The 14,306-nt window shown below is 45.4% G+C and overlaps 1 protein-coding gene across 2 annotated transcripts in view; it reads right to left on the reverse strand.

Moving 5' to 3' along the window:
- Positions 1-11,026: 11,026 nt before the first annotated feature.
- ADGRD1 (adhesion G protein-coupled receptor D1) overlaps positions 11,027-14,306 on the reverse strand; it is a 182,326-nt gene continuing 179,046 nt past the window's right edge. For both annotated transcript variants that reach the window (XM_070475041.1, XM_070475042.1), the window contains one exon: positions 11,027-13,231. In XM_070475041.1, coding sequence (XP_070331142.1) covers positions 13,136-13,231 — 96 coding nt within the window. In that variant the 3' untranslated portion in view covers positions 11,027-13,135. The remainder of the gene's footprint in view (positions 13,232-14,306) is intronic.

Raw genomic sequence — 14,306 nt, forward strand, 5'->3', positions numbered from 1 at the left:
TTCTCTCCGAAGCAGGAGTGACAAGTCAGTACACAATAGAGGGCGGAAACTTTTGACCCAGTGATCCAACTTCCAGAATTTATCCACAATAAGTGATGTATGCAAAGGTACATCTACAGATATTTCACGATGGCAATTATATCCCGTATAAACTTATAATGGCAAAAATATCCTAAAACTCCAACAGCATGTAATTGATTAAATATAAGAACCTGGTTATCCTTAGATAAGACAGCAGGCCCCACTGCCATCAGAGCCTCCAGGGAGAACCCGGGGGTCCAGTTACTTTTAAAGACTCCTCAGGGGACTCTGGGATCCATAGGACAACTTGCTGCAGAAGAATGATTTGATGTCATTAAAAAGCTACATTCTATTGATACATTTAATTGTTATGGAAAAGCAGATACAATAAGATGTATATAATCAGAACCCATTGTCATTGAGATAGATACACACACAGGTATGTGTGTACACACTCAAACTCATACACACAACCTGAAAAACCACAGAATATTTATCACTGTTGTCTCACTGGCAGAATCATATTCAGTTCAGTTCAGTTCAGTCACTCAGCCGTGTCCAACTCTTTGTGACCCCATGAATCGCAGTACACCAGGCCTTCCTGTCCATCACCAACTCCTGGAGTTTACTCAAACACATGTCCATCGAGTCAGTGATGCCATCCAGCCATCTCATCCTCTGTCATCCCCTTCTCCTCCTGCCCCCAATCCCTCCCAGCATCAGGGTCTTTTCCAATGAATCAGCTTTTCACTTGAGGTGGCCAAAGTATTGGAGTTTCAGCTTTAGCATTAGTCCTTCCAATGAACACCCAGGACTGGTCTCCTTTAGGATGGACTGATTGGATCTCCTTGCAGTCCAAGGGACTCTCAAGAGTCTTCTCCAACACCACAGTTCAAAAGCATCAATTTTTCAGCACTCAGCTTTCTTCACAGTCCAACTCTCACATCCATACATGGCCACTGGAAAAACCATAGCCTTGACCAGATGGACCTTTGTTGGCAAAGTAATGTCTCTGCTTTTTAATATGCTATCTAGGTTGGTCATAAGTTTCCTTTCAAGGAGTAAGTGTCTTTTAATTTCATGGCTGCAGTCACCATCTGCAGTGATTTGGGAGCCCCCAAAAATAAAGTCTGACACTGTTTACACTGTCTCCTCATCTATTTGCCATGAAGTGATGGGACCAGATGCCATGATCTTAGTTTTCTGGATATTAAGCTTTAAGCCAACTTTTCCCCTCTCCTCTTTCACTTTCATCAAGAGGCTCTTTAAAATCATATTAATAGGTGATTATTTTCCTTCCTTTTGCTCATCAATAATTAACACATTTTCTACAATGATTATGCATTTTTATAATAAAAAAGAAAACATTTTTAAATGCTTATCATCCGAACAGAGTTGTTAGCTCATGGATGCTTGGGGATGGATATAAAAGACGACAATGACGATGATACAACAGAACCAAAAAAAAAACTATTTTAGCACTGATTACAGCTATGGAAATTGATTAGAGTTGGAAATTAATTTAAATATATTAGTGTACCTGGAGTCTAATATTCACTGGCTAATTTTTTCCCATAATCCCTGATCTTGAAACTTTTGACTCAAGAAAATACTCTTTAAAAATTCATAAATGCAAACAAATAAATAGATGAGCTCCCTAAAGCTTGAGTCACTGCTCAAAAAAAAGTGATATGGAGATTTCACACATAAAGCAGCAGAAATCTTTCAGCTGGCCGGAAAGACTGCGCAAGTATGAGCAGGAGGTCTGAGGACTCACCATAAGCTGGTGAAGCACAGACCCATTCCCCATGGAGCAGTGTGGTAATGAGAGAAAGTGCTGAGGACTGGGGGCCCCCAGCTGGAGGCTGTGGTGACAGTCCCTGCAGCCCTGCTCTCCTGCCCAGGCACTGCAATTTCCCCAGCAGTGCTTAGAGTGAGAGTTTGTGCAGAGGCCACAGTGAGGGTGGGAGGGGCTGGAGGGAGAGTGACCTTCTGGGTCCAGGCTGACCAGCAGTTGGGAGGGGACTGAGAGTCTTTAGGTGCCAATGAATGGAATAATAGGGATCCTAGGCTGCAGCCTTCAATTTCTAACCAACCTTTGAAAGGTAGAAGGGAAACCACTCTGAAAACCCAGAAAAGGCTCAGAAAACCTACTTCAAATATGAACTCAGCCTCTGGACCCATTCTGGGCCTCTCATTTCATGATGGCCCAGTTTCCTGCTGTGGAATGAAGCTCGCAGGAGCAGCCAGGTGAGGGGAGGTGATGGGTTTCCTCCAGGACCCACATCACTGCAGAGCCCCTGTTCCCCATTAACCCATGACACGAAAACCCTCTCTGTTGATCTCTTCTCCAGCAGCTGCTCCTGTGGGCAGAGCCAGGCAGCAGCTACCCTGGGTGGGACAGTGAGAACACGGGTTGAGGCGTGAGGCAGAGGAGTTCTAGGCCCCAGGTGTGGTCAGGGAGTTGCATGTACCCGGCATCCCCTGGGAGGCCGGAAATGCAGAATCCCAGGCCCCAGCATCAGTATCTGCAGTGTCAGCAGCCCCAGGGGACTCGTGAGCACGTTGTTCTCTGAGGAGCTGGACAGCAGCTGCTCTGTCCGGTCAGCACAGCACAGAAGGAAGAAATGCACCCACTGCGGCTGCATCGAGTGGGGCAAGACAGCTGTGAGTAACTACAAACCACAGGCCACAGGCGTTCACACAAGACAGAAGCTACTCTCCCTCACAAAATCCAAGTCTAGAGAAGTGTGGCCGGGGCTGGCAATATTGTTCATGGTCATAGGGAAGGAAGCGCCTCTGTCTTGTTTCTAGGAATTCCCCAATAGCTGATTCTTCCTCATGTTCCAAGATGGCTGCTTGAGCTCCAGCCCCCACATCCACATTCTCACTAAAGCCACTGTCCTTATCTGACTCTACTCTCCCAACCGTCTCAGCCACCTCCATATTTGGGGACCAGCTTCACACAAAGCCATGGCACCCACAGCCTGTGTCCTGGGATGAGTGCTGGGAAAGTCAGAGTAACTCTTCCATCAGGGCCAGGTGTGAGCATTCTGTGTGTCCCATGTTCCCCATCCCATGTGGAAAGAACCTGCCCAGTATCCATCTATAGGGCTTCTCTGGTAGCGGCTCAGTTGGTAAAGAATCCGCCTGCAATCTGGGAGACCTGGATTCGATCCCTGGGTTAAGAAGATCCCCTGGAGGAGGGCATGGCAACTCACTCCAGCATTCCTGCCTGGAGAACACCCATGGACAGAGGAGGTTGGCAGGCTACAGTCCATGAGGTCACAAAGAGTCGGACATGACTGAGAGACTAAACGCAGCACAGCATCCATCTATAGAATCCAGCAGGGAGAGAAGGGAGAAAGTCAATACACTTAGGAAAGCTCTCTCACCCCAGGGAATCTGTAAAACCAGGAATAGAACCTAGGGCCAGGGATGCTTGCTGTTTAATCGACAAACACAGCTTGAAGCAGAGGAAGCTCCAGAATATCCAATTATGTGAACAAGCTACACAGATGCAGCCGTCAGGCCATTAACTCGTTTATCTGGACAGACTCCATTTGGTCCATTACTCTTCGTGATGAAGGCTCCTCCAAGAATGGCTGCCAGGCTGGAGGAATGGGCTTGGGGAGATGACAGGGCAGCATCTGAGTGGTGTCCCTGCCCCGTGGACTACAACTCCCCTCAGCCCTACCTCCCTCAGCCCCGAGCAAGCGGTACACAGGGCCCTTCCTGCTGCCTGGGGACATGGAGGGGGCCGGCTGTGACTGGCTTTGCAGGATGCAGACTCTGCATGCTGCAGTCTTTGGTCTAAGGTCCATGAGTCTACAGGGAGGTGATAAAGAGGTCAGGGGGTTGGAGGAGAGACAGCATCTTCAAGACAGCCAATGTGCACTTGGTTAAGTGACAGAAAAAAAAAAAAATGGCAGCCAGAAAACAAGGAGTCATAGCTCACTCCCATCATATTATCAACAACTACCCTACTTTCCACAGGAAGTGCTTTATCAAAGCCTTTTTCCGTCTGGGCGGGAAGAACATTCCTGACTTCCCAGCCCCCTCTGGGCTTCCCATCTCCCCAGAGAAGGAAGAAATGCTCTATCACTAGAGAAACAGTTGTGAGTCACCTCCCTAGACACAGATCCTCTAAAAGATGGAGATTTATCATAATGTTAGGGAACATTTTTCCTACCTCATGTATTAACATCACAGCAAAAAAGAGCAGGTATATTAATACATTAGGTTGAAAGTGCTGTAAGATGCAGGCTCTATGAGGAGTACTGTCCACAGGGAAAGTTCAAAGTCAAGAGCAAAGAAGGAATTGAAGCCCAGGCACTTAAGCTATAGTGAACATTCAACACAGCTCAGCTTCTAGTCAGATTAACATAAATCCTTACACTAAAGACCTGTTTACCTCAGTTTCTAATACCCAGTGCAAAGATGTTTAGCTTTCAATAACAAGAAAAAAAAAATTGTAAGGCAAGTAAAACAAGAAAAGAAGCATCAGAACTAGACCACATATTATTACACAGTTGTTGACAGGAAACGTAAAATAACCATTGTTAATGTTAAGAGGGCTTCTCTGGTGGCTCAGATAGTAAAGAATCTACCCACAATGCAGGACACCCGGGTTTGATCCCAGGGTTGGGAATATCCCCTGGAAAAGGAAATGGCTACTCACTCACACCACTTCCTGATTTGAAGACTTCCTAAAAAGCTGTAGTAATAAAGACAGTGTGGTATTGGTAAGAAAAAAGCAGACTCATGGACAATGGAACAGACAAGAGATCCCAGGATGAAAACCACACACATACAGTCAACTGATCTTTGACAAAGGAGCAAAGACAATTCAATGGTGAAAGGACAGAGCCTCATATGAAGGAGACTGGTCCAACTGGATGTCCACAAGAATACTGATGGGCAAAAGAATGAGTCTTGACTCAAACTTCAAACCTTATACAAAATTTAATCTTTAAAGGACTGTATACTTAAATTTTCGACTATAACATGTCTGCTTTCTCCAAAGGAGACATACAAATGGCCGATAGGCACATGAAAAATGCTCAACGTCACTAATTACTAGTGAAATGTAAATCAAAGAGGTATCCATCACCTCATACCAGTCAGAACGACCATCATCAAACAGTCTACAAATAACAAATGCTGAAGAGGGCATGGAGAAAAGGGAACTCTCCTACGCTGTTGGTGGGAATGTAAATTGGTGCAGCCACTATGGAGAACAGTATGGAGGTACTTTAAAAATAGAGCTACCATATGATCCACCAATCCCACTTCTGGGTAAATATCCAGATAAAACTGTAATCTGAAAAGACACATTCACCCCTATGTTCATAGCAGCACTATTCACAACAGCCAAAACAAGGAAGCAACCTAGATGTCCACTGACAGATGAACGGATAAAGAATATGTGGTACATATATACAATGGAATATTACTCAGCCATAAAAAAGAAAACTGATTAAAATGAATAGACTATATTTAATATCCTGTGACAAATCATAATGGAGAAGAATATGTTTCCGTATATGTATACATACATATAACTGAGTCACTTTGCTGTACAGAAGAAATCAATACAAAACTGTAAATCAAATATACTTCAATAAAATAAAAAATATATATAGCATGCCTAGGAGAAAATATAGGAGGAAATCTTTTCAAACTAATATTTGTTAAATATTTCTTAGACATAACACCAAAAGCATAATTGACAAAAGATAAAATTAACATATTTCACTTTATCAAAATAAAGCATTTGCTCTGGAGAGACATCATCATGGCAGACAAAGAGTTTTCTACCATCTTCCCTCCAAAGATCATCAATTTAGACAACCACCGACGGATGAGAAAGCTTTGTGGAAATCCAGAAGTCCAGTGGAGAGGTTCCAGGTACTGTCAGAGCAAAACAATCTGAAGTTGGACGCTCTGAAAATGTAGAAAAGCAGTTTCACTTTACCCACATTACTCATTCCCTACACAACTTGGGGCCAAGAGAGATCTTCCTGGACTCTGATTTCTCCCACAGGGTAAAATGACACAGTATGAGTGAGCACCTGGCTTCCCCAACTGTTGACGCTGCCAAAGATTCACATCTCTTTCATCCCATGCAAAATGCTGGGATGTGCTGCCTTACCAGGGGGCAGGGAGCAGGCTGGGAGAACAGCAGACAGGGCTCTTGCATGAAAAAGACACAGACCCCAACACATTATAGACTCCATCGGGAGGCTGGACCTTAATCCCCAAGCTGTCCCACAGGAACCCTCAGTGCTCCGTGAATCTCTCTCTCTCTCTCTCTCTCTCACACACACACACACACAGAGAACCACCACCATGTGGCAGGCGCCTCTGCACACTACCAGCTGCCCCAAGAGTAGGCTTTTGAAAGACGGCTGTGAGCATATGCAGAAATTTGGCCTGACTAAGTGAGCCTGGGAGAAACTCCACAAATCTGAGCAATCAGCACCACCCTTGGGACAGCCAAAGAAAGCTCAGTACTCAGCCCGGAGCTTTGCAGGATGGGGAGAAGGTGTGTGAGCTTAAGAATTCTATCACAAGAGGGAATAAGATGTATGGAGTAGATATGTCCACAGAACAGGCCTGAGAAAGCCTCAGAACATTTACAGCTGAGAGACGGTATCACCAAAAAAAAAAAAAAAGATAGAGGGCTCAAACAAAACTGGAAATTAAAGAGGGTACATTACAACTAATACCACATAAATACTACAGAATACCACAGACTTGTAAGAGTGTGTTATAAACAATTATATGCCAACAAATTGGAAAACCTAGAATAATTAATAAATTCCTAGAAAGATACAATCTACCAACACAGAATCATGAAAGTACCAAAAATCCAACTAATATTAAGTAATGAGGTTGAATCAATAATCAAAAACCTTCCAAAAAAAGAAAAGCCCAAGACCAGATGGTTCACTGGTGAATTCTACCAAGAATATAAAGAAAAACTAACACCATCCTTCTCAAACTCTTCTAACAAATTGAAAAGGAGGGAACACTTTCAAACTCATTGTACAAGGCCAGTATTACTAAGATACCAAAGCCAGACAAGAAAAGAAAACCACAGGCCAATATCTCTGATAAATACAGATGGAAAAATTTTCAACAAAATACTAGCAAACTGAATTCAACAGAATCTTAAAAAATAATAATTATACACCATGATTTATCCCTGGGATGCAAGGATAGTTCCACATATTCAATCAGTAATAGGATAAACCATATTAATAGAATAAAAGATAAAATCATATTACCATCTCAATAGACGCAGAAAACTCTTTGGCAAAATACAATATTCAATCATGATTAAAAACTTAACATAATAAAGGCCGTACTTGACAAGCCCACAAATAACATACTCAATAATGAAAGGTTGAAATCTTTTCCTCTAAGACGAGAAACAAGACAAGGATGCCCACTCCTACCACTCTTATTCAACACAGGAGTTAAATAACACTGGAAATCCCAGCCAGAAAATTAAGGCAAAAAAAATAAATGAATAAAAATCATCCAAATTATAAAGGAAAAAATGAAATTAGGATTTTTAGAAAACCCTAAATATTCTACCAAAAACTGTTGGAACTAGCAAATGAATTCAATTAAGTTGCAGAATACAGTATCAATGTCAAGGAATGAATGGATAAATAAATGTGGCATATAGACAGATAGATACACGTGAATATATATTACACACAATGACTATTACTCAGCTGCCTAAAGAAGGAAGTCCTGCAGTTTGAGACCACATGAATGTCCCCAGAGGGCATTTTTCCATGTGAAGTAAGTCAGGCAGAGAAAGATAAGAATTGTATGATTTCACTTACCAGAAGAATCTAAAAAAGCCAAACTCATTGAAACGGGGAGTATATTGATAGTGCCAGAGACAGGGATGGGGGCGGTAGGGTAGGGTGTCGGGAGTAGGTGAAATGGATGAAGGGGATTAAAAAGGTACAAAGTTCCAGTTATAAAATAAGCAAGTCCTAGGGAAATAACATACAACATGGTAACTGTAGCTAATAATGTTCTATTAGAATATTTGAAAGTTTTTGAGAATAGATCTTAAAAGTTCTCATCACAAGAAAAGAAATTCTGTAGCTACATATGATGATAGATATTAATCAGACTTGTGGTGGTGATCTTGCAATGTATACAAATATCAAGTGATTATGTTGTACACCTAACAATATTATAATGTTGTATGTCAACTGTACCTCAACTAAAAATAATAATAAAGTTAGAAAAAAAGACCGGAAGCAGGAAACTAGCCAATAATGAGAACAGAGCACCACCTCTACCCACCGCGCCCCCCACCCACGCCCTACAGCCCAGGACTCACACCCAAACTCCCCAAACATGGTGAAAACAGAGTTTAAAGGCCAATCGCAGCCCAGAAAAACAGTCCTCTGTGTCTGAGGCATCTCTACAGGAAAGACGGCTTGAGAACACTGCTGTGAAAGGCAGGTCTGTGGGCTCTGGCGAAAGGGACGCAGGGACCCGGAGGGCATCAGGACCCCTCCAGGCCTGCGATGGGGCTCCACCTCGAGGCATCCTTTCTGGGGGCGCCCTGCCCCACCCACTACACTCAGGCCTCGTGACTGATGGAGGAGGAACATCTGCGACAGGAGACGCAGCCACGGCACCCCACCCGGCCTGCACCTGCCTCCTCCAACACCCCAAGAGAGCTGGAATGGCGCCCCGGGCGCTGACCAGTCTCCAAGGTGGACCTAAACCGCGAGCAGGAGGCTCCGGCTCATGCTCGCGCAGTACACCTGCTGCGGGGGCATCATCGGACTCCGACCCTCAACAAGCCCCCTTCACCTCGCCATCGGAGCACCTTTACTGAGATGCTCTCAGAGCACAGCGAGGAAGTACCACAAAGAAGGGAAACCTTTCCCCTGTAGAGTCAGTGCGTTCATCCCCCGCTTCTACAAGAAAGAGGAAAAAGCAGGCCCACATGTGCCAGATAACTCAGCCCCGGAAGTGAGCAGAGAAATGCAAATCATGACATTTCACACATACTAAGTTGGTGATAAAAACACTGATAATGCTCTTTGCTGGTAAAAACATTTGGAAAATGAAATATTAATGAGCTATCATTGGCAGTGAGAAATGACTCTCAATATTTTGGCAAAATGTTTCAAGAGTGATGGAATTATTTACTCTTTTTGAAGCAAAAACCCAATTTTGAAATTTTAACCTGGATAGTAATCAATATAAGAAAAAAAGGCATAAGCAGAAAGACCTCAAAGACACTAATACCCATCAATCTATGTAAAATAGGTATAAAGTACATTAAAATGAATATATAATATGAATATAACTAAATACTTATTATATATCTTGTATATAATATAGAGGGCTTCCTTGGTAGCTCAGCTGGTAAAGAATCCATCTGCAATGTAGGAGAACTGGGTTTGATCCCTCGGTTGGGAAGATCCCCTGGAGAAGAGAATGGCTACCCACTCCAGTATTTTTGCCTGGAGAATTCCATGAGGAGCCTGGAGGGCTATAGAAGCATGGCAATCATTGCATTGTAAAATAGTGCAAAGTTTTGGTAAAATATAGTATGCAATCAAATGTTTATGTATATACACTATAATTGTGAATAATACCTAGTAATATGGAAAACAGTTTGAGAGTACATCAACTTAATTTTTGTTATATTATTTTTTTATTTATTTGGCTGTGTTTGGGCTTAGCTGCAGCACATGGGACCCTCCATTGCGGCACATGGACTCTCTAGCTGGGGCACACAGGCTCCAGAGTGCACAGGCTCAGTAGTTGCATCACGAGGGCTTGGCTGCTCCACAGCATGTGAGATCTTAGTTCCCCAGCCAGGGATCAAACCCAGTTCCCCTGCATTGCAGGGTGAATTCTTTAGCACTGGACCACCAGGGAAGTCCCTACAGTACATCAGTACATCAAGTTTAAAAGCAGATGTCTGCACAGCAGACAGGATGTAGGACCGAGTAGATCATGTGTAAGAAGAACCAAGAGCAACACGACAAAGCAAATGAGTAACTATAGCTGGGAGGATCTCTGAACCTCCCATGAAGAAGCGCGAGTGTATACGTGTGTGTATGTGTGTGTAATCTACACAACAAACTATGCCATGCATGCATGCTCAGTCACGTCCAATTCTATGCGATCCCATGGACTGTAGCCCACCAGCCTCCTCTGTCCATGGGATTTTCAGGCAAGAACACTGGAGTGGGTTGCCATGCCCTTCTCCAGGGGATCTTCCCAACCCAGGGATCGAACCCAGGTCTCCTACATTGCAGGCAGTTTGTTTACTGTCTGAGCCACTAGGGGTTCACAACAAACTAGTGATTATAACAAAAAAGCAGCAGATTCACAGATACAGAGAACAGACTAGTGGTCACCAGTGGAGATGCGGCAGTACGGGGTGGGGGAGGGGGAGGTACAAACTGTTGGGTGTAAGGTCAACTACAGAGCTGTACTGTACAACATGGGGAATATAGCCAATATTTTTTAATAACTGTAAATGGAGTATTAACTTTAAAAACTGTATAAAAATCTTTAATAAAAAATAATAAACCATGTTTAAAGACTTGGTATATAAGAATATAAAATAGCTCGATAATTCTTCAATATTGTGTTGAAATATTTTTGATATATTAGCTAAAATAAAACATGTTGCTAAGTTAAAAAAAAAAAAGCAGCACCAATATTCTGTGCAGTACATTAACCTGAGGAACACAGGGCTGCAAAAATTCCACTGTCTGTCGTTCTTCCCTACCCAGGGAGGCTGCTGGGTAGCGTGGGGCATCATCCAAGGCAGAGTCCCCAGAGCCAGAATGTGCTGAGGACACAGAAAGCACTGAAGAGAAGTCTGTCGAGTGAATCCCAGGATAGGATTTTACCCATGTGTGTTTCCCGATAGATTTTTGTCAAGAGACACACAGTCTTGCTTGCCTTCCACCAGCAAAAGATGCTACGGACCACATTTTACTTAAAGGACATTAAGAGTTTATTTCATAAAAGTCACAACATATATTCACTATAAAGTGGCATTCATCACCTTTCCTGTGCTATAAACTACTTTAAACACACAATTCTTTCCAACTGCTTATCTTTGGCCAAATTATGTGTAGATAATAGAGTACCGCAGAAGCCAAAATATATAGCCTATAAATAAAGTGCACTACTCTCATTCTTTAGAGATAAAAAGTTGTTCATTACTTCTCCTGATATATTAGCTATGTAGGGTGAATATGCAGATTTAAAAAAAAAAAAACAAAGAATTCTATGTAAAATAAAGACAGTTCCTTATTTGATTTGCTTCACCAGAAACTAAATAAGAAAAAAAAAAATCCAAGTGTAAATCTTTAGAATACAGTGTTCTCACTTCTAGGTGTTCTTGGGCACAAGGATATAATGCCAAGTTACAGGTGACCTGGCTTCTGGAATCACAAGACACTTAGAGCGGGGGCCAGCCATACTTTTCACCAAACACTGGGGTCTTTGCTGGCATCAGCCAGGTTCACCCCCCAAGGCACATCCATGGCACCACACAGGGCGCTGTCAGAGGTGCCGAGGCTGGTACATCTGGGGACCCCTCCTCCCTGTGGAAGGACAGAGGTTAACCCCACCCTCAACACAGCAGGAGATGCTTGAAAATGACTGTTAACACTCATCGTCATCAGGGCATCAGGGCAGGAGTTCCTTTATGAAGGTGCAGAGGAAGATGGGAAAAGGTCTACAAAACCACATAGAAACTCACCAGGAGACACAGCAGAGGTGAGGAGATAGGGTGGGACGGTCGTCGGGGGGCAGGGGCTTTAATGCTATCGCCGTCACAGTTTTCAAGGAAGATTTTCCAGTATCAAAAACAGGTTGGAATTTCTTACCCATACATTTCACAAGCACTCACAGTGCAACCTTTCGTAGTTCTGTTTCCCAACAATTCCATGGCTTTTCAGTTCACATCTAGGATTGCAAACCCACGGGATCTCGCCCAAACATGGGGTCGTAAGGATCATTGCGTCCCCTAGGGGGCTGAGTCCAGGTCTAGGTCTATAAATAAACATCAACTCAGAAGACACAGCCAATGCCACCCCCTCCCTCCCTAGGTCGGTCAGGACGGGGGTTCTTGATTCTCCCCCGCACTCAAGAGCAGCCTGCTATGTGGCTCTGTCAAGGCGTCTTTGCAGCATCGTGCAGTCACCTACCGTACCGTGCTACTCTCCACTGTGATCCACTCTTTGGAAAACCAGAAAAGCGTTTGCAAGTGATGAGGAAGAAATCCTAGGGATGTTACGCCTTGGAAAACGGTGGCTCTTCTGGCCTACCAGGGAAGGCTGAACACAGAGAAGGCTCAGGTGCCAGGAAAGGAGGAGGGGCGTGGATTTTAAGGCTGACTTTGAATCTGAAGAGCCAACATGCACGAGGAAGGGGCTGAGATGCTTTCGGAGCAGAAGGCCCCACCCTCTGTGGAGCTCTTTGCCTTGGCGAGATCCCCGCGCACAGACAGGGGCTGGGCGGCCAGCGTCTCCACCTCATAGCCCTGGGCATCAGCAGAGGCCCAGTGCAGCCATGCAAGCAGACGTGGGGCTGGCCCAGGCTGGCACCACCCTGCAGAAAGAGTCACTCTTCGGCAGATGCCTGGCACTGGGGATCCTGTTGTTGGGTGGAGTCGGCAGGTGGAAAACATGCTCATGGGCAGCGGCCTCTGCCCGACCCTCCCCTGCAGACACCAGCACTTTGGTCCAAAGTCCCCATCACCAGGCAGAGGTTAAACTTCTCACCCAGTGCTCTGGCCGCTGTGCGCGCAGTGTGGAGGGCTCTGTGCTGTGCGCGCTGGCAGGGATGAAGGGGAAGTCTGTGCCGCTGGGTCCCACCCCCGCCTCTGTGTATCAGGCTGCAGGCAGAGTGGTGGACTCTGTCACATGGGCAGGTCACAGGTGAGGACAGCTCTCTCGGGGCTGTGACCCCCAGGTCCAGACGGTAATGAGGAGAGGGTCCCAGAGGCAAAGGCAGAGTGTTGCTTGTGTTCTGTTTGCAGCAGGTGGAGGGGTTCTGAGCAGCAGGCCGGCCGGGTCTTCAGCCTCTCTGCTCACACGGCAGACAGGTCCACGCGGTGTCCAGAGTGGCTGCTCTTGTCCCAAGGGCTGAGCCTGGTGGATCCTGTAGCAGGCCGGGTCCCGTTCATCTGCAAACCACGAAGGAGCAAGTAGTGAAGACTCTGCTCTGAGACAAGAAACCCATGACGCCCCGGGAGTGCGGAGAGCAAAGCCTTGGGCCAGAAAGCTGCTTGAGAATCCTCCCTAGTGAGAGGAAGCGGCACTGCTCCCCAGAAAAATGAACACTTTTCTCCACCTTCTTGGCAAGCATTTGCCTGCCTCGTAGCTCCCAGCTTCTGGGGTGCACTCAACCCTGCAGTCATTCACTCATCAATCTGTCCTTTCTTCATTCATTCATTCATTCGCACATGTATTCATCCATTCGCACATGCATTCATCCATCCACTTATTTGCTCATTCCCTCTGTGTTGACTTATGGAGCAGGCCATGCACCAGGGACTGAGGGAGGCTCTGAGGTCGCTCCAGTGAGCCAAGCTGACCAGACCATTGCTCTCTTGGAGCTTACATTCTGATGGGGGAGGCGGACAATGGCCATCAAGGAAATGAATAAACTGAACAACTCCCGGGACTGGCAGGCAGGCAAAGGATGCTGGAATAGGAGGGAGCACCTTTGTTCAGTGCTGTCTAGGAAGGACTTCCTGAGATGGGATCCCTGAGCAAGGACCTGACAGGTAGGAAGCTGCACTGCAGTGAGAATGTAGGACACCACCTGCTCCAGGCTGCCTGGGGGCCATGCCTGGGGGTCTGCAGGGCAGAGAACGAGGAACCACACATCCAAGCCCAGCACTGAAAATGCATGGCTTGTTCAGACCCCTGATCATTCAAGCTCAATTTTTTAGGCATCTGTAGGGGGAGGAGCCCTGATGTAAAGGTCAGGCTGTGCCAAGGGACTTCTGTGCCTCTGTGGGACACCAGCGTGTCCAGTGTCTGCTTCTTGGTCAACTGACCTTCCACCTCCCTGAGTCAACATAAGAAGTACTGGTCCTGGAAAGTGCAGGAGAGAGGTTCAGGTGATTTCACGAGGATGGGACTTTGTTGGGGTGTGACATCAGCTTGTGCCACCTGTAGGCCTATGTCGGGTGTGAAAGGGTCGACCAACAAGCACCAGCACCTAAGCCAAGCCTCCATCACCTCGACCTGCCA

The sequence above is a fragment of the Odocoileus virginianus genome, chromosome 12, assembly GCF_023699985.2.
Source record: "Odocoileus virginianus isolate 20LAN1187 ecotype Illinois chromosome 12, Ovbor_1.2, whole genome shotgun sequence".
In the NCBI taxonomy this organism is placed as follows: Eukaryota; Metazoa; Chordata; class Mammalia; order Artiodactyla; family Cervidae; genus Odocoileus; species Odocoileus virginianus.